The 19303-nt window shown below is 41.9% G+C and overlaps 1 protein-coding gene across 2 annotated transcripts in view; it reads left to right on the top strand.

The window, feature by feature from the left end:
* The window catches only part of SEL1L2 (SEL1L2 adaptor subunit of SYVN1 ubiquitin ligase), a 72689-nt gene that overhangs the window by 14758 nt on the left and 38628 nt on the right, over positions 1-19303 (top strand). For both annotated transcript variants that reach the window (XM_084824383.1, XM_084824393.1), the window contains exons 2-4: positions 4330-4379; positions 6428-6482; positions 18986-19085. In XM_084824383.1, coding sequence (XP_084680509.1) covers positions 4330-4379; positions 6428-6482; positions 18986-19085 — 205 coding nt within the window. The remainder of the gene's footprint in view (positions 1-4329; positions 4380-6427; positions 6483-18985; positions 19086-19303) is intronic.

Raw genomic sequence — 19303 nt, forward strand, 5'->3', positions numbered from 1 at the left:
CAGGAGGCAGCAACGAAATCCGTCCCAAAGAAAAAGAAATGCAAGAAAGCCAAGTGGCTGTCTGATGAGGCTTTACAAGTAGCTCACGAAAGAAGGGAAGCGAAAAGCAAGGGAGAAAGGGGAAGATATACCCAACTGAATGCAGAGTTCCAGAGAATCGCAAGGAGAGACAAGAAGGCCTTCTTAAATGAACAATGCAAAGAAATCGAGGAAAACAACAGAATGGGAAAGACTAGAGATCTCTTCAAGAAAATTGGAGATCTCAAGGGAACGTTTTGTGCAAAGACGGGCATGATAAAGGACAAAGAAGGCAGGGACCTAACAGAAGCAGATGAGATTAAGAAGAGGTGGCAAGAATACACAGAAGAACTATACAGGAAAGATCTGAATGTCCCTGATAGCCATGATAGTGCGGTCACTGAACTTGAGCCGGACATCCTCGAGAGTGAAGTCAAGTGGGCCTTAGGAAGCATTAGTAACAACAAAGCTAGCGGAGATGACAGTATTCCAGCCGAGCTATTTAAAATCCTAAAAGATGATGCTGTTAAAGTGCTGCATTCAATATGCCAACAAATCTGGAACACTCAACAGTGGCCGCAAGACTGGAAAAGGTCAGTTTACATTCCAATTCCAAAGAAGGGCAACGCCAAAGAGTGTTCAAACTACCGCACAATTGCGCTCATTTCACATGCCAGCAAGGTGATGCTCAAAATCCTACAAGCTAGGCTTCAGCAGTATGCGAACCGAGAACTACCGGAAGTACAAGCTGGGTTTCGAAGAGGCAGAGGAACTAGAGATCAAATCGCCAACATTCGCTGCATCATGGAGAAAGCAAGAGAATTCCAGAAAAACGTCTATTTCTGCTTCATTGACTACGCTAAAGCCTTTGATTGTGTGCATCACAACAAACTGTGGCAAATTCTTAAAGTGATGGGAGTACCAGACCACCTTACCTGTCTCCTGAGAAACCTGTACGAGGGTCAAGAAGCAACAGTAAGAACCAGACATGGAACAACCGATTGGTTCAAAATTGGGAAAGGAGTACGACAAGGCTGCATATTGTCACCCTGCTTATTTAACTTATATGCAGAGTACATCATGAGAAATGCCGGGTTGGATGAATCAGAGGTCGGAATTAAGATTGCCGGGAGAATTATCAACAACCTCCGATATGCAGACGATACCACCCTAATGGCAGAAAACGAAGAGGATCTCAAGAGCCTCTTGTTGAGGGTGAAAGAGGAGAGTGCAAAAGCTGGTTTGAAACTCAACATTAAAAAAACTAAGATCATGTCATCTGGCCCTATCACTTCCTGGCATATAGAAGGGGAAGAAATGGAAGCAGTGACAGATTTTACTTTCTTGGGCTCCAAGATCACCACAGACGGTGACTGTAGCCATGAAATTAAAAGACGCTTGCTCCTTGGGAGGAAAGCTATGGCCAACCTAGACAGCATAGTAAGAAGCAGAGACATCACCTTGCCGACAAAGGTCCGTGTAATCAAAGCTATGGTTTTCCCAGTAGTAATGTATGGCTGTGAGAGCTGGACTATAAGGAAGGCTGAGCGCCGAAGAATTGATGCTTTCGAACTGTGGTGCTGGAGAAGACTCTTACGAGTCCCCTGGACTGCAAGGAGGTCAAATCAGTCCATCCTAAAGGAAATCAACCCTGACTGCTCATTGGAAGGTCAGATACTGAAGCTGAAGCTCCAATATTTTGGCCACCTAATGCGAAGAGAAAACTCCCTGGAAAAGACCCTGATGCTGGGAAAGACTGAAGGCAAAAGGAGAAGGGGACGGCAGAGGATGAGATGGGTAGATAGCATCACGGATGCAATGAATATGAACTTGAGCACGCTCCGGGAGAGAGCGCAGGACAGGAAGGCCTGGCGTGCTATGGTCCATGGGGTCACGAAGAGTCGGACACGACTGAACGACTGAACAACAACGACAACAACAACTCTGCCCCCTTCCTGTAACTTGTAGACAAGGTTGCAATATTCCCAACATTTCGGCCTACAACTTCCATGATCCTTCAACATTAGCTATGATGGCTAAGGCTGATGGGAGTTGTAAGCCAAAACATCTGGAGGGTCACAGTTTTGCCCACGCCTGCTATATGGGAACTTGTTGAGGACTTGCCAACAATGTCCAGGGCATCGTTGAACAGTGGGTGTCTCTGGGCTGCTGTTTTCATCAAAGGCAGCCTTCTCCTGACAAGAGCTCACCTGGGGACACTGTGGGCATATCTCCAGGGTGGCCGATGTCCCCAACAGCCCTGGCATACTCAGTGCCAGGGTGGCTGGACCTCCATCTCCCTGATACCTATGCTCCAAGACACACTTCCCTGGTTATCATTTCATGGGTTCTCTGAACCACCTGCTCACCTTGACCCAGCAACCTGATGCCCATGGCTGCTCCCCCTACCCATGGTTGTTGCATGTTTACAGTAAGTGTCATACGTTCATTGGAAGACACCTCGGAGGAGGAAGAGCTGGTGTACCAGGAACCACCCATCACCAGCAATGCCCAGGATCTGCCAATAGACCAGGAGGAGCCTAGGCCCTCAGGGGTGACTACCATAAGAGCCCAGGCCCGCACATGGCCAGTCTTGTCAATTCTGTTGTGCAAGCAGCCCCACCACCTATGCAACAATGGTTTAGCACTTCCAGGGGCAAGCCCAGAAAAGAGCTGAAATGCTCATTTCTCGGTGGAGCTCCCTTATACAAGCTCCACCGACCTGTCCCCTTCCAGAAACTAGCATTTCTGACTCTCTTTCTGCCTTCCCCTTGTCTGCTGTGCTGCCTTGGAACTTTGTTGCCTGTGACCTGGACTTTTGAGACCTTGCCTTTTGCCCAATCCCTGTTTGCACTGACCGCCTTGGAACCCTTGGACCCTTGAACCTGCAACTGCTAGGCTCAGACGCTGGAAATGGAACACTAAGTCCCTCAAGATGTGTGGTGCTGTAATAGACAGCACCACGGCTCTCTCATGTGTGTTTCTGTGGCTGCTGCCAGTGTGGTGCAGTGGTTAGAATTTATTACTGGGACTCGGGAGATCCAGGCTCTAGTCCCCACTTGGCCATGAAGCTCACTGGGTGGCTTTGGGACAGTCGTTGTATTTATGCTGAGACACACAGCATTTTATATTTTTAAAAGAGACCCTGAGTTTTAAGATGAGTCATAGAATCATAGAATAGTAGGGTCAGAAGGGGCCTACAAGGCTATCTAGTCCACCCCCTGCTCAATGCAGGAATCCAAGTCAGAATGAATGTTGTAAGTAGAATACATCTCATTCTGTGGGGTGGGGGGAAGAATGTTTTATGAGAAATGTGATTTTGAACAAATTTTCAGAGGGATATGGCCCTACCCCAGTGATATTTAATTTTGTATTTAATTTTAGATACATTTCAACCAAAACAAAGACCCTATATATCTACACAATACGTTTACTTTCTCCACTAAATCTATCGAACATATTTCAATACAAAAGTGGAAATAGTCAATAGAAACTCATGTCTCAGACTCCCATAACTGCAGAGTACTGGTAAAATGCCATTTGGACCTCTGCTAAGTCTTTATGTACTGATGGTCACAGAATAGAATAGAATCATAGGGTTGGAAGGGGCCTACAAGACCATCGAGTCCAACCCCCTGCTCAATGCAGGAAGCCTGATTCCCAGGCGGTCTCCCATCCAAGTACTAACCAGGGCTGGCCCTGCTTAGCTTCCGAGATCAGTCGAGATCAGTATTCTGATATAGTATTTGTATTGTGTATTTTCACTTTGGCATTGACATATGTTCTATATATTTAGTGAAGAAAGTAAATGTGTATATGTACAGGGTCTTTGTTTTGGTTGGGTTGTTTTTGAGAAGACCCATATAGTGTTTTGGAATTGAGGTCACATTTCAAGATGTATAATGACTGCAACATTTCTATAAAGTCCATGACTACAATGCAACTCTCTTCTATTGATTGGCATGGAATGCCTCTTCTATGAGGAATAGGGCCTACTGTTCAGAAAAACAAGCTCCAAATTTTCCTAGGGTTCATACGCCTATTTGTGGGGGGGTTTCAATCCCAGCCTATACTTCTATCTGAAGAGAAATAAGCTTTTAGTAGTTCCAAAATCCATAGTCAGGAATACCTTTATTAGGACCAACTAAAATGTCACAAAATAGTGTAACATTTTGGTTAGTCCCCAATAAAGCTACTGCCTCACTGAGGATTTTGCATTTTTTCTTATAAACCAACAAGGATTCTTTTGATTTTTGTGAAGCTTGTAATAGGTTTTGTAAAATGTATACTATCTGATTACTTTGTTTTCAGAAACAGAAGGAAATCATGACAATCAAAGAGGAAACAACATTTCAAATGAGGTAAGTTACTGCCTTTTCAAAAATGGTTTTGCTTTTATATGAACTGTATTTTAATTGTGCTTTCTAACATAATTTAAATAATCAACAAATTAATTTTTCATTAACACAGGCTGATTTCTATGAGACCAGTATAAGAACATAACCATTTATTTTAGTACTGGGAAAATCACTAGATAAGGAAACAAAAAGTAAATGATTGAAAAGAAAAGAGACTTGTACTTGGAAACAACACATTTTCAAAGAGACAGTTTTTGAAGTCAGAGTTTACCTGAAGTAATTCACAGGTAAATCACAGTATATGATCACAGTATATGAAAACATACTGAACATGATATATATTTTGAAACACTTAATGCTTAAAATACATTCATTTGATTAACCGCCTAACAAAAAGAGGGCTTCGTAATGAGGTGTGTGTGTGCATATATATATATATATATATGTGTGTGTGTGTGTGTGTGTGTGTGTTATTTTTTAATTATTACATTTTTATTCTACCCTCCCTCAGAGGAGATCATTTATAACCATGTGAGGTAGGGTGAACTGAGAGAGAGGATAAAATGGAGAGGAGGAGGATAATGTAAGCTGCCTTGCGTACCTTGCAAGAGGAAAAAAAGGCGGGGTATAAATGCAATAAATAAATAAAATAAATAAATTAAGCTTTGTGACTGAGTAAGATTTGATCCTGGGTCTTCCTGGTCTAAAGGTTCAACACTTTAACCACTAAGCCATTGACTGTCTTTAGGTACTGCTTCCCTTAATTGTACAAATATTGGGTTGTATGCAATTGTGCCCTTCCATGAGTCCTATTCGTGCAGGAGTCTTTGATCTAGTGCAGGCCTCCAGTAATGGAAGAAGAGGAAATTTCCGCTACTTCCACCTTCTGCCTGCAGCCCCTTAGTGCCACATTCCATGGTGCTCCAGAGGCTCCCCCCACCATCTGGTGCAGATTTTCTAAAGGGTGGGCTGCAGGGGGAACAGGGAACAAGTGGTATTAGGAGAGGCATCTGCTGGGTCAATAGCCATTCTGCCAATAGAAAGGCATAATTGGATTCCACCCATTTGTTGTAATATATGGAAGAGCGTTGCCCATGTCTCTCGGGTTTTGCCAATATGTTAAACTTGCCAGTGAGCACAGAGATAATTTCCTATGCTGCTCCCTGCATTCCAGTGCTTCCCCTGATAAATTCTTGCTTCATTCCAAAGGGTCACAGTAACTTCTTTCCTCTGAGTGCTGTTTTACTGCCTACAGCAAAGTTGGTTTTAACTTACAATAGCCTCAGTGATAGACAAGTTAGCGGATTAATAGTTGTTTTGTATTCTAAATGCAAAATCCTTTCTAGGGAAAATAAAAGATTCTGCTGCAGAATGAACCATTTCTATACATAAAACCCTTGACTGGGGATAAAAGAGGCCTACAATATGAACATAATGATCAGGTTGATCAAATCAAATTACTGAAATATTATTTTGAGTGTAAACAGCTAGAACTCATTTTAAAATGAAAACAAAACAAAGCACTGTAAAATAATTTAAGTTTGTTAAACGTGGAGTGGAAATACTTAGGATAAACAAATCTAAACTGATGAAACCACAAGTGACATTACATAACATATTTTACAGCTATGTGGGTTGTATGTAATAAGCCAGAATTCAAACCACTTAAATACTACTTAGTCATTCATGTAGAAAGCATAGTTCTGCAGCAGCCATTTAAAAATCCATTTAAATCCTTGGGTTATCTTGATTTGTCATTTTCAACAGTTAGCACACATTTCAGTATGCTTCAGTGTCAACACCTTAGTTAACTACTGAAAATTCTGCTGTAAAAGTTAAGCCAACAGGTTAATCATGTAGAGTTTTCTTTTGAAAACATATGCACAACACAATCTATATGCTAATTCACTGCCCCCATTCACCTTGTGCACATCTAGAGAGTAGAAGTAAAATTGGCAATCATGGTATTTATTTCTAAGCAATTTCTAGAAAACAGACAGTACAATGATTTCTTTCGATTTTGGAAGATGACGTACTAAATTGTTTTGCAGGAGACCCTGAACAACAGTAAAAGATTAACAACACAAGATTATTTTTCTTCACAAGGTAATAATTTAAATTCAAAGCATAATGGTGCAATCGCACTACCACATTCGCAAAATTTTACTGAGGGGTGGGGGTGTCCAGATGAGGTCTTCAATTTGTAGCCCTCCCATTTTTCCCCACTGCTCCTTCAGTCTTTTTTCTTACCAGAAAATATCCATTAAGGAAGAAAAGATGGAATAGCTGTACAATGTCTTTTGACTGTTAGAGCCAAGAGCCTCTGTCTGGAAGCACCCTAAGAGTCTATTGCTCCTTCACACCATTTGTATCTTCTCTTGGCAGTGTATGGCAGAATTTGAGCTATAAAAGATTCTGAATGGGTAATATTCTGACATTGTCAATAAGTACACTTAAATTTCCTCCCAATTTTCTTGCTACGGTGCCTTACAGTCCTACTTAATTTAGTACTGGTAAGATGATAAACTTTTCCCAACCCGATGCCATCCAGATGTATTGGACTACAACTCCCAGTATCTCTTAGGCAGTCATGCTGGCTGGGGGATGCTGGGAATTATACTCAACACATCTGGAGGGCGCCAGGTTGGGGAAGGTTGGGAGAGCATAATGAGTCACTGTTTTCCATCATATTCTTGAATTCCCCTATAACCAGTCATTCCTGGCAGATTTTGCTCAAGCTTGTGTAGATGACTGTCAATGTTATGTTTCTTCCACTGTGATCACACTGTGTGAATGCAGAAATTGGTACTGGGTGCAGAATTAATCTTTCATTTTTAAAATAAAAATAAAAATAAAGCGACTAGCCCTTCAGGCTGCCAGGAAGTCTCAGAAGTTGGGGGAGTAGGGCTTCTGAACAAGATTTGTACAGGACAGGGAGTAGGGTCTCAGTACTCTCCATAGCTCATAAGAAGAGCCCTGCTGGATCAGACCAAAGGCCTATCTAGTCCAGCATTCTGTTCACACAATGGTCAGCTAGTTGCCTCTGAGAAGCCTAAAAGTAGGACATGAGCACAACAGCACCCTCCCACCCATGTTCCCCAACAACTGATATAGAGGCATACTGCCTCTGATACTGGAGGTAATATATAGTCATCATGACTAGTATCCATTGCTACAAGTCTCCATGTCTTTTCCCATGATTAATAGAATATATTATGCAAAAAGGCAGATGTAAATCTGTCTAATTTGATAAGTTTTCCAGGTTCCCCAAATTAAGCTTTTCTTAGTGCTGGGAGTTCAAGAGGACTCACTCCCAGGTACGTGTGTATAGGATTGCAGTCTAACACCACAATCCTAAGCATGTAAGTACTATTGAATGCAATGTTCTCTAGCATGTGGGTTTAGGAGAAAACCCCACTGAAGTCACTGGAGCTTAATTTTGAATAGATAGGTATAGGATTGCACTGTTAGAATGTAAGCTCATAATCATAAACTGGAGCTTTCTTACTCTTAATTAAAATAGCTAATAGTCCATTTGTTCTTTCACATCAATAAAATGAATTAATTTTAGGGTTATCTTCAAATTAAGGTTGCAATCCCATACCCAATTACCTGGAAGAAAGCCCCATTGGACTCAGACTTACTTCTGAGTAGATGTGTAAAGGATTGCACTGTTACCCACCCAGTTCCACCTTTAGAAAATGTTCAGAGGAAGAGAATAAATAGCAAATGCCACTATGTGGTTTGTAGTTAGAATAACCTATTTCACTAAACTATAACTGCAATTTAACCAAAAATGTAAATGGATGGCTTTGCAACTATATCACTAGAAATACCTATTTGGAAACCTATGATAAAAAAATGAAAAATAAGTCTTACTGAAAAGTAAGACTGCATAAAGATACACTTGTCAACTTGACTGCATTTTTGAAAAGAATGCAAAATGTGGTTGGCTATTTTTGTTCACATGGGAACTTGAAAAGCAAACATGTTCAGGGACAAGACACACTGACAGCCCTGGGGAAAGTAGGTCTGACATTTAAATAGTCAGCAATTTATGAGTTGATGCAAACTTTGTCCAGAGCTATGTTTGATAATTTATACATAGTTATGAATCACAGAACACCATTCAACTCAGACTGTAGAAACTTCATGTGAAACTTCACAAGCACGGCAGTTTTGACTCCATGTACCTAAGCGGCTATGTGTTAATAGATAAGCAAAACCTCTTCAGGAGGGGGTGATCTGAGCTAATAAGCTATGGGGAGGGATACTTAACATTTGCCTGCCCACAGCTTCTCTGTTTCAAATCGCCACCCAACCTGCAGAAAAGCACTAAAAAATAAAAAGGATTGTTTAAGCCTCAAAATATTTTTTAAAAATCAGTGCCTGTCACTGGCACCAAATGCTCCTTCAGTTTGCAACCTCTCTCACACTCATTAAAACTGAGCACAGCATGCAGTGGAAGCATGGTGTAATGTGTAAGGTTTCCTTTTTTCCTCTTACTCATTTCTTCCAAACTACTCTGTAGAGACAGAAAAAGGACTCAAAGCTTTTAGCAGGACTCAAAGAAGTGAACCCCGTTCCAACCACTAAGGAATTCATCATGCAATACATGTGTGGAAGTGTGATGCAGCATGCATTAGATTCTATTTGCAGTGGTGAACAAAATCCTCTTTGGCTTTGTGTCAAATAAGAAACTTTGAACGAAGAGCCACTTTCAGCCAATGTACGGTGTTTTCAAGTAGCAAATTAATAGCGTGGTGGTGGTGGCAGCAGCGGATGAGTTTGAAAGGCTGCTGGAATGTGTGCCTGCCTGTCTTAAAGGGAAAGTTGGGGAGTCTCAAGTACTGGAACTCTGAGAGTGGCCCACTGCCACTGGAAGACAATCAATGACTAGGTATCTTCCTTTAGCAGGGATGTGTCCTCTTTCCTCTCATAATTATCACCCTCACTGTGTGACCTGACTCTCACCCACCACTGAGACTAACACATTGGTTGAATTTGCATACAACAATAAATCAGAAACCTGACTTACTGCACTGCTCCCGTTTGTATGCATTTGACTCTTCCCTCTAGCACAAGTGGCTAAACTAACCAGAAAATGAGAGCTTACTGTGATGTCCAAGCCCAGGATCCTGGTTTGCTGCGTCCTCTAGAAGCCAGGACTGTAAACCACAGTTTGTTCTTGGATTACAAATCTTGACTTGTTTGGGAGCAACAAACCCTGGTAAACTTTCATTTTTTGGTTAGTTTAGCCACTTGTGCTAGCTGGAGGAACCAAGCGAGAGCAAATGAGCTGCATGCATGAGAATGCAGCTCATTCATGGTAAGCCAGGATTCACCAGCATCTGGACTTGTCATGCACGAATGGGTCCTATGTTTTATTTTTTAAAGTATAAAACCCACCAGTGACCAGAGATCATTGGGACCCACCTTAAAGGGGAGACTGAAGGAGAATTTAAAAGTTGCACATGTGGAAAGGAAATTACTGATTAAGACTCACAATGAGGGGATGGATGAAGAGGGCCCAATTTGGTCTCCTCCTGTTTGATTGGCTAAAACAGGAGTGAGGGAGGAAGGAGGGCTCTGAATTTAGAAGTCCCCCTGCCCCTCCCACCCCCATATGATGTGTACAAGCAGCCACTAATAACTTAGCTCAAGATATTGCGCCCTCCCCCACTCCATGTTTAAAATGTTTGAGAAACTCAGCAGAAAGCCCTTACATGTTAAAGTGTGCTGCTGAAGCAGCACTCATCAAGTTTAGTTTGCCTAATATTATATGAATTGATTAATTTCTTTAAACCAGTTTAAGTGTGATTAATCTTGAGTCCTTCTGTAATGGAGAACAGGGACAACTGTTAACCTGGAAAGTTTTTACTAGCTTTCAGACAACAACCACAACCTCAGCTGTAATTTGTTAAATAGCAAAAACATCCAAAAGGAACATCCAAAAGGAACAAAATGTTTATGTGCTGCTCTGTGCAACCTATTCTTTGAAGCGCACTTGACTCAACAATAAGGCTTTTAAAAAGCCAACACCGAAGCAGTTCAGTAATATTCTGGCTCTATACAGAGCTGTAGGGTAGTGGAGTGGAGTAGAAAATCCAATTACATTACTGCAGTTTTTTTCCTACAGGGGGAAACAGAGTAGAAGATGTATAATTTGGTATTGCATTTGCTTCTTCTGACTTGTCAGTTTGCCTTGAGAACTGTTTTTTAAAATTAACAATAGTGGAGTGCTGGCAGAAGCAGTTCTTATATCTGAAACTGTAACATGGGAAAGACGAATACATCAGACTAGGCTGTATAAAGCAATAGGTGCTGGAAGATTTGGAAGAAGTATGGCAGTAACCATGGTACCAACTTGTTAATCCTTTTGACAGTACCATTCCTTACTGAAGGGGCAGTCCTGTGTTGTTAAACAGTAATGGAAGTAAGTAGCCCCAGAGCACAATCGTTTTAGAGAGAATTCAAATAGCAGACTAATAAAGTAGCATATCTAAAGTACCAGAAGAAGGGCAAGACACAGCTGCCTTGTGCCACAGGCATTCTACACTATGGCTCATTCATAAAGTGTATCACACATCAAAAGGGAGTGAGGGGGAAACAAACATGACAATTTGTGAAAAGGGGGGTGCATTAGTGGAAATGTGAAGTCACTCATATGTTGGCTTCTCCAGCACCATCACTTAGATTAGAAGAACATTATTTGGTGCCAACAGACACATTTTCTTGCTTTCCCTCGACTCCAGCTTTTCATATTACTTACCATTTGACTTATTTTCTGTGTCTTTTTGCTGCAGTGAAGATAATGCCAGGTGTTTTTTTTTAAACTGCAAATTGCTGAGAGGCAATTTTGATAAGTATATATTCGTTTCTTCTCACTTGTTCCGTTAACTGTATTTAGTCAATCATTGGTTTGTTTCATTTTATTTTTATCCTGCTTCTTGACATAAAACTGCATTCAAAGCAGCAGCAGGCACATAAGTTTTAAAGTGCTCTGAATCATCATTCATCAGTAGTATTAAACCAATATTAAACCAGTTGTTTACCCACAAACACAGTTCGCGGGGAAAAATCAAATGTAATGAAAGGTTTAACTTCACTAACTACATTTATTGAAACATTCAAAGTCTTACATCTTTTATTTTTACAAAACTTCCTTAAATACAGTGTTGTTGGTGTAAACTCCAGGGCGGCCACTGTAATGTCCTTGTTGTCCATCAACAACTTGAATTTTGAAGTTTGCTAATGAGCGCAGAGGACTCAAGGCAATGTAGCTCCCTTCATGATTTGTTTACAGGCCATATGTTCCTGGCATATAATTGTACTTTGGCCTGCATCTGTTTATAGAGGTGTACAGAGACTTTTAAATGTTTAACTGCTAGATCCTTCCCTTCTGAGCAATAACTAAATTTTGACTGGGTTATTTTTCACTGTAGGTGTCTCTTAATCCCTTCATGATTTGTTGACAGGCCGTATGTACCTGGCATATAATTGTACTTTGGCCTGCACCCCCGTTTATAAAGGTGTACAGAGACATTTTTGTGTTCATATTTCATTTTTATATTAAAAATAAAACTTTATAGTACACTGTTATAGAAGATAGCTTAATTATTTTTAAAGCTTTATGGACATAAATAAACTCCTGATTTTGAATTATAATGAAAACCACTGTTATTCGTGGAATCTGCATGTCAAGAGTTTTCCAGTGAAGTATGTTCCTTGAGAATTGGTCAATGGGAAGGCAGTCAAAAAGGGATAACCAACTAATTCCCAACTTTGAATTATATATATAAGATAAGATGGAGGGATCAATCCTATGGCTGTTAGTGGTTAGACAGCCATGGGATACATCGGTTGCCAGAGAACTGACCTTCCCCCACTCTCGCGCTGCCTCACAGGCAGCTCAGAACAGCTCCGCGCTCAGAAGAGGAATGCAGAGCAGCCAAAATGGGGTGTTCCGGGGGGCATTCCAGGGTGGGGAAGGTGGAAATGCTGGTACGACATATTCTGTGTGTTGTCTGGTAGTCGCTTCCCCCACTCAGCCTTCCCGTGGCTAGACAGCCGAAATTGGCTGCCTAGCCGCAAATGCAGGGCGGCTGAAGCACAGAGGGGACGATCCCCTCCGTGCTTCTCTTGCCCTGCATTGGATAGGCGGTTGCCTCCGAGTTCAGAGGAGGCCGCCTATCCCCATTGGATTGCGCCCTAAATTATTAATTTCTGTAAACCATTTAAAGGTTCAATCCTATGCATATTTAGACAGAAAAAAGCCCAGAACTCCCTGCATTCCCTAGCAAGCCATGCTGAATAGGGAATGCTGGGAGTTGTAGGACTTTTTTCTATCTGAACATGCATAGGGTTGCGCCTTAAGTGTGATTAATCTTGAAACCTGCTTAATCTTAAGGCCTGCTATAATGCCAAAGGGGAGGCTCCTCCTAATTGGCTCAGATGTGCCTGCGTGTTGGGAGCCCTGCTCACCTTGGCTAGAGTAGGTTTGTACCTTCAGTTCAAACCAGTGACCACCAGGATGTCAAACATTTTCTTTAATTGTGTTTTTAATATATTTAATATATTTTTCTATTATGGTTTTAATTATGTTTTTATTTTAATTGTTATTTTATTGTTCTTAGCTACCTGGAGTGCCATTTCCTGGTAGAAAGGTAGGGTAATAAATAAATATGCTGTTCCACCAGATCAGCCTGATGTCTATGACTGGTTGTTGGAGCTAGTGAGGGGACAAATGCCCCATCATGTGTCTGGCTATCTGCTGTTGTGGCTGTGTTGTTAGGGAACTGCTCTGATGAGCTTGCAATGAGGGTTCAAGTTCTGTGAGGTCCCTCGCATGACTGTTTTTTACCAGGCATACAAAAGGCGAATTGTCCTTTTTTTCTCCTGGTAGGGCTCAAACTCTCATCTCCTGCTTCCCAACTTAACCCCCTATGGCAAGGATGGGCAACATGTGAGCTGCAGACTATATGTGCCCCCCACTGCAGCCCTTGCTGCCCCTGAATTTGAATGGCCCCCAGACCTCCCACAGTTGCTGACCTATGGAGTGAAGCAGTGTGTCTAGGGCTATCCTAATGGAGTGTTCTGAGAACTCTCCTTGGCTGCTTGATACACTAGTATTTTCCATCCCTGAGTGGATCTTGAACCTTGTCCCGGCACTGTGCTCTGTGCAGACCCCCAGCCCAGGGAGCTTTGTAAATGTTGTGTTCTGTGTTTTCTCTGTCCTCATCTTTGTGTGCCTTGCATTCCAAAATGGTGCCTGTTAGGAGGCAGAAGTAAATTAAGACCTCTCACTATAGGGATGCCTGGGGAATTGCTGTACTGGGTTAATTGCTGGCTTGCCACAAGGCTATGGAGTGCAGGGGTGGGGGGAGGCACTGTGGTGTCATCTTGCCTGTTGTCTGTGCATGTGTACAGGGGTGTGTGCTGGGTGTGTATGTCCCCCTTGTGGTGAATTCATTGGCTGTATATGGATGGCATGTGGAGATAATCAGTGGCGCAGTCCCAGATTGGTGGGCTGCAGTGGTGCTTCCAGGGATGCTGTGGCTGTGTGCCATTTTTGCATTTCTTGTGAGTTTGCCCAACCCCCGCTTCTTGGGCTCAGCACACATTGGAGTTGGCAGTCATCCTGCCGGCATAGCAGCCGTGTTATGTCCAAGCCCTGCATAATGTAAGTGTAGGATTGTGTGGCAAACCAGCCATTAAATAATTTTGTCAGAAAGTTGGCCTTTATGATCAAGCTCAAATAGGATTACAAAAGATCTAGCATTCTACTGTCAAAATGTAGAATCAAATGCTATGTAAAATGTATTAAACATTATTACATCTCTGTAAAAGCCATTTCACTATATAACATGTTAATAGATCTTTTTATGAATAGATCTTTTCTTGAATATCAATAAAATAAGATAAGGGCTCTAGGTATAACAGGACTTTGATACAGCACAGCATTACGTTATAAAGGTGTTTTTTTAAGCTATTAATCTTCAACTAAACAGTTTTAAAGAATGACTACCTTTCAGCATACTATAAAATATACTTTATGTTTGTGTGATGGCCAATAAAAACTTCTGTTTCTAGATGCAGAGAGGTTACACCATGTAGAGTTACTGTGTGACATAATATGGAACAGGCATAGCAGGGGTAGACATATCTTGCAGCATTATGACCATCATGGAGCCCACTGTCAGCATGATCCTATGTGCCTAATAGCTGGCAGTAGACCTTTATGACATGTTTGCAATTAGTGGACACTCTCGATCAGGGAAGCTTGCCCCACTTGTCGCGCACATGATGGTGCATTAATTATCTTGACAAAGGCCAGTTTGTATGCCATTCTAGCTGCACATAACTACAAGAGGTTTTAATTTGAGCAGAAGAAATAAATTCAAATTTACTCAGTACCTGAAGATTGTGGAGGTTTAAATTATCTGTTGGCCTTTCAGGAGGGTTATGTTCTAGAGTGTGTGCACTGAATGCAGAAGGTCCATGATTCAATCCCTGGCATCTGCAGGTATGGCTAGGAAGGACTCGTGTCAGAAACCCTGGAGAACTGCTGCCAGTCTGTATAGTAGAAAATACTGAGCTAGATAGATCAATGCTCTGACAACATATAAGGCAGCTTCCCATTAATATACAGCTATGGAGCAGAAATTCTGAATTTCCCACCCCACCCCAACGATAAAGATAATGTTGCAGGTCTGACAAACTAATCCTTGTTTTTTAGATGGAGTCTGTGGTATATTTTGAATTAATTTATTGTGGAGCATTCTGCATCTATGCATAAATAGGGTTTTACTTGATACACTGGAAGTAATAAAGTCACCTGGGGTGCAAACCTATATATGTTCAGATAGAAAAAGGTCCTACAACTCCCAGCATTCCCCAGCCAGCACAATATGACTTTTTTGTAGGACTTTTTTCTGTCTGAACATGCATCGGTTTGTGCCCTTAAAGTCTATAGTAAAGTAGTACTGTTATAAGCAATGTGAGAACCCTAGTTCAAAGTGGAGGCCATATACCAATACCTGGTCACACAATTAATGTGCACTAATAGATGTCATACAAGAAAATGATGCTTTGTTTGCTTTCAACAGTAGCAATAAAGAAAACATGTGCAGATAGTGAAATACCAGCAGCATTACTGTTAATAGTAACTTGACAAATATGTAAGAAAATCATAAACTGTGACGGAACGTTTGTTTGAAAGGACAGCAATATGCCAAAAGATATATTAGACATAGTATACAACTACCTGTATTTATTCTGCTTAATGCTAAGAATAATGGTATTACACCTTGCACCCCAGTTCCACAAGCAGCGAGAACTCCAGCGGGGTGAGCATTACCCAGGGTTCTGTTTCCTTGGAATTAAATAACTGGAGGCTTATGTCATCTTGTAATATGTGGTGTATTTGCACATATATCCAGATTGAACATAAGTTGAGGCTCACAGCAGTAACACTGCAATAGATACTGTTCCTCTGCTAGGTTTCTTGGGAGACCACTAACACCTGCATGTCTCTTTCAGTCTCACTCCAAAAACTGCAATTTCTTCCCACATGAATGACAATGGGCGTCTCTACAACAGCCTAAAATCCTGCATTTAAAACGGGGCTTTCTGCTTGTTTTAAATGCAGGATCACAACTGACTCCTTTTACATACGCTTCCTTTCCCCCCCTTCTCCCCCCTTCTCCCCGAATCTGAGTCTTCCATTACCTTTCATTGATCTCACTCCTCTTCTTGCCGCTTTAACTCTTTTCATGGAGGAAACTGAAGCGGAAAACAACCGTGTAATTTGATGCTCATTACTTGTGATCTATTTAAAAACGGAACAAAGGGCATCTAGTACAGGAGACGCCCTGCAGGGTCACTGCATCATGTAAGGAGTAGGCAAACGTCTGTGAGGGAGCAATCACAATTGCAGGATAAAAGCCCGGTATGAAGGAGCCTCCATGGGGGTAGGGATAGGACAGCTAAGTCCTGATTCCCAAATGGCTACCTCTTTCCAGAGAGACCTCTCCATAATGAAGGAATGAGTGCTTGACCACTCTGCCAGAGTCAACAAGATAACCTGACATAACGTTAATGTTTCAATCAAGAATAACACCACTGTATTAAGGGACTCCTCAAAGGCCATCTGGACTGACCTCCAAACATACACCAATAAGTAATTAAGACCCCCCCCAACACAGGTAGTGGTGTACCAAGTTCAATTTTTCAACCCACAGATGTGAACAGGGAAGTTTTCTTCATGCCTGAGCAGTGGGTTACCATCTTGCAATTTGCGTTTGCATCAAAAGCAGATACAACAGCCATAGGAAGACTTCAGCCCTCAACCCTGTGTTGTGAGCATGCTCTTTGTTTGTTTGGGGTTTTGTATAGCCTAGCTCTTGATGGTGGACCAATAGGGTTGTGATTGATGGTTGTTGATGGATGATTGCTATAAGCCATTGAAATGTGTGACACATCTCACCTGCCAGGGGCATACTGTGAAAGAAACAGCTGTTGCAAATTGAATCTGGAGAAAGAGAGATTGAGAGAGAAAGAGAGGGATGAATTTCCATCCCACCTTATTTTTGTAACTTTATAGCCCTTAGGGGAGGCTCCAATCTTGATTAGAGTAACATGCTTGACTTGGGGATACCACACTTGGAGAGCTAGTGTGGTATAGTGGTAAGAGTGTCAGACTGGGAGCCGGGAGATCTGGATTCTAGTCTCCACTCAGCCATGGAAGCTCACTGGATGACTTTGGGCCAGTCACAGACTCTCAGCCCAACCTAACTCACAGGGTTGTTGTTGTTGTGAGGATAAAATGGAAAGGAGGAAGATAATGTAAGTCGCCTTGGGTTCCTTGCAAGAGGAAAAATGAGGGAAATAAATAAATAAAATGTCTAACCCCTTTCCTCATGCTATTTCCCACATCTAACCCCCACCCCCACCCTGATGTTATTAACCCTACTAGTGAAAAAAAACATACAGGAGCATGGATCTATATTTTTCCTAGTGGAGTTAATAGCAGCTTTCAGGGTATCTCTGTATTAAGCAAAAAACCTGCAAAAAAACAGATCCTTTCCAGAGCTTCTTGCTTTCAGTTTCTTTGCGGGATTAAGAAGGGCTTCTTTACATGGCAGCCACGTGGCTTGAACTAAGGGAGTGCCTTCCTCCCACCCTGGCATGTGTGCAAAGAGGAGGGGGGGAGTCTTGTTTTTGTAGCTTAACTTCTGCTGTACTGTTATCTCGCAGCCCCCAGGAAACCTCTGACTTTGAGTAGACATAAAATGTAGGATTGTGCTGTAAGTCTGCAACCCTCAGCACACTTACTTGGGAGCAAGCCCCATTGAACTTAATAGGGTGCTCTGAAACAACACAGGATGTTGCTTCTGAGCTTGGTAGGGTGAGGGATCAGATGTGTCTCCCTTTGTTGCAGGGAGACATTTTACCCTCTTCTTCCTCCAACTGAGAAATGCAGAGGTAGGAATCACAATTGGCAGGTGATTCTTGCCCTCATGCCTGTCACATCTGCTTAGGTCTCCTTCTGTGCAACCCCACTCCCATCCTCAATGCCTTTGTCATCCTGCCCATGCCCCCAACAACTGAAAACAAACGCCCACAGCAGGCAGACACAGTGGTTTATTGGAGAATTTTACAGGGAGATTATGGCACTCCTGTTCCATGGGCTAGAAAAAAATACCACATTTTTTGCGTTTGGGGAAAACACAAGATAGGCTGGGCGAAATCGCAGGAGGTGCCTTGAAAGTTAGCAGCGTCATGTAAAGAGCACACAAACCTCTGAGAGAGAGCCATCTCAATAGCAGGATAAAAGCTCTGTGTGATGAACCCCTCAGTGAGGGGAAGGAATTTTTACCTGGGAAATAGTGTGGAGGAAGGGTTAAACACTCCCTCCATTAGTGGCATTTCTTTAATAAAAACGGTAACCCCTATGGCCGCTTTAAAACAAAATAAAAATGCTGGGAGATATTGTTGATCTTCTGTGTCGCATCTGTTCTGGCCCGTAGACTGACTAGTAATTAAAGGGGCCAAAGTCTGCAGGGATGGAGAGGTCCCAGAGAGAATGGAGTTGCAAATATTGGTCATTGCTAGCTGGGGAAAGAACTTGACCTGACCTACATGTTTCTACAAGAGACTGACAGACATCAATATTTGGGGAAGGGTGTTGTTTTAGAAATTACCAGGATTTGAGAATGCTACCTGTTATGGCTGAAGAAACTCTCTGATTTTAACTTATCGTGACTGAGGTGGGTGGGTGGGTGACTTAAAGGCCCAAAGTATTCAGTGAAAGGGATTCATAAATGCTTAATGGGGCTCTGCTGTACAGGCTATCTTTAGTAAGCACATACTGTACTACACAAAATGTGCCATGCCTGAAGAGGTGTCTCAATTCATGTGCGGATCATATTTGAATTAAGATTCAAATTTAAATTCCACTCTAGCCTACACTGGAATAAGGACATAAAAAAAACAGCCACCCAGAAACGTTGCTTATCACAAGTACCTGATCAAAGCATCATTTGCTCTAAATCTAAGATAGTATGTCATTGAGTAATATCATGCTATTTTTCTGGTCATGTTTCTAGTGGAAGAGGAGGCTGCAGAAAAAGAAGACAAAGGCCGTCATTTTTATCAGAGAAGCTTCAAAATACTGAATCATTCCAAAAATAAAAAAGGAAAGGAAAAGTAAGTGTCCACTTATCTGCTTTGTTGACACTGCTCCAGAGGAGATGTGAGTCAGTATGTGTATGTGTTAGCGGGTCTTGAGGAAGGGGAACATCAAAAACCCCTTGATCCATTGTCTCCATCAGAATAGCAACAGTCAGTGAGTGTTTAAATAGCTTTTATTAAGAACTGTCCTCGTTACATTCACTGGCAGTCCCCTTAAAACTATAAATGCAATA

The sequence above is a fragment of the Heloderma suspectum genome, chromosome 1 (assembly GCF_057233095.1).
Source record: "Heloderma suspectum isolate Gila_16-S chromosome 1, 16-S_ref, whole genome shotgun sequence".
NCBI classification, from domain to species: domain Eukaryota; kingdom Metazoa; phylum Chordata; class Lepidosauria; order Squamata; family Helodermatidae; genus Heloderma; species Heloderma suspectum.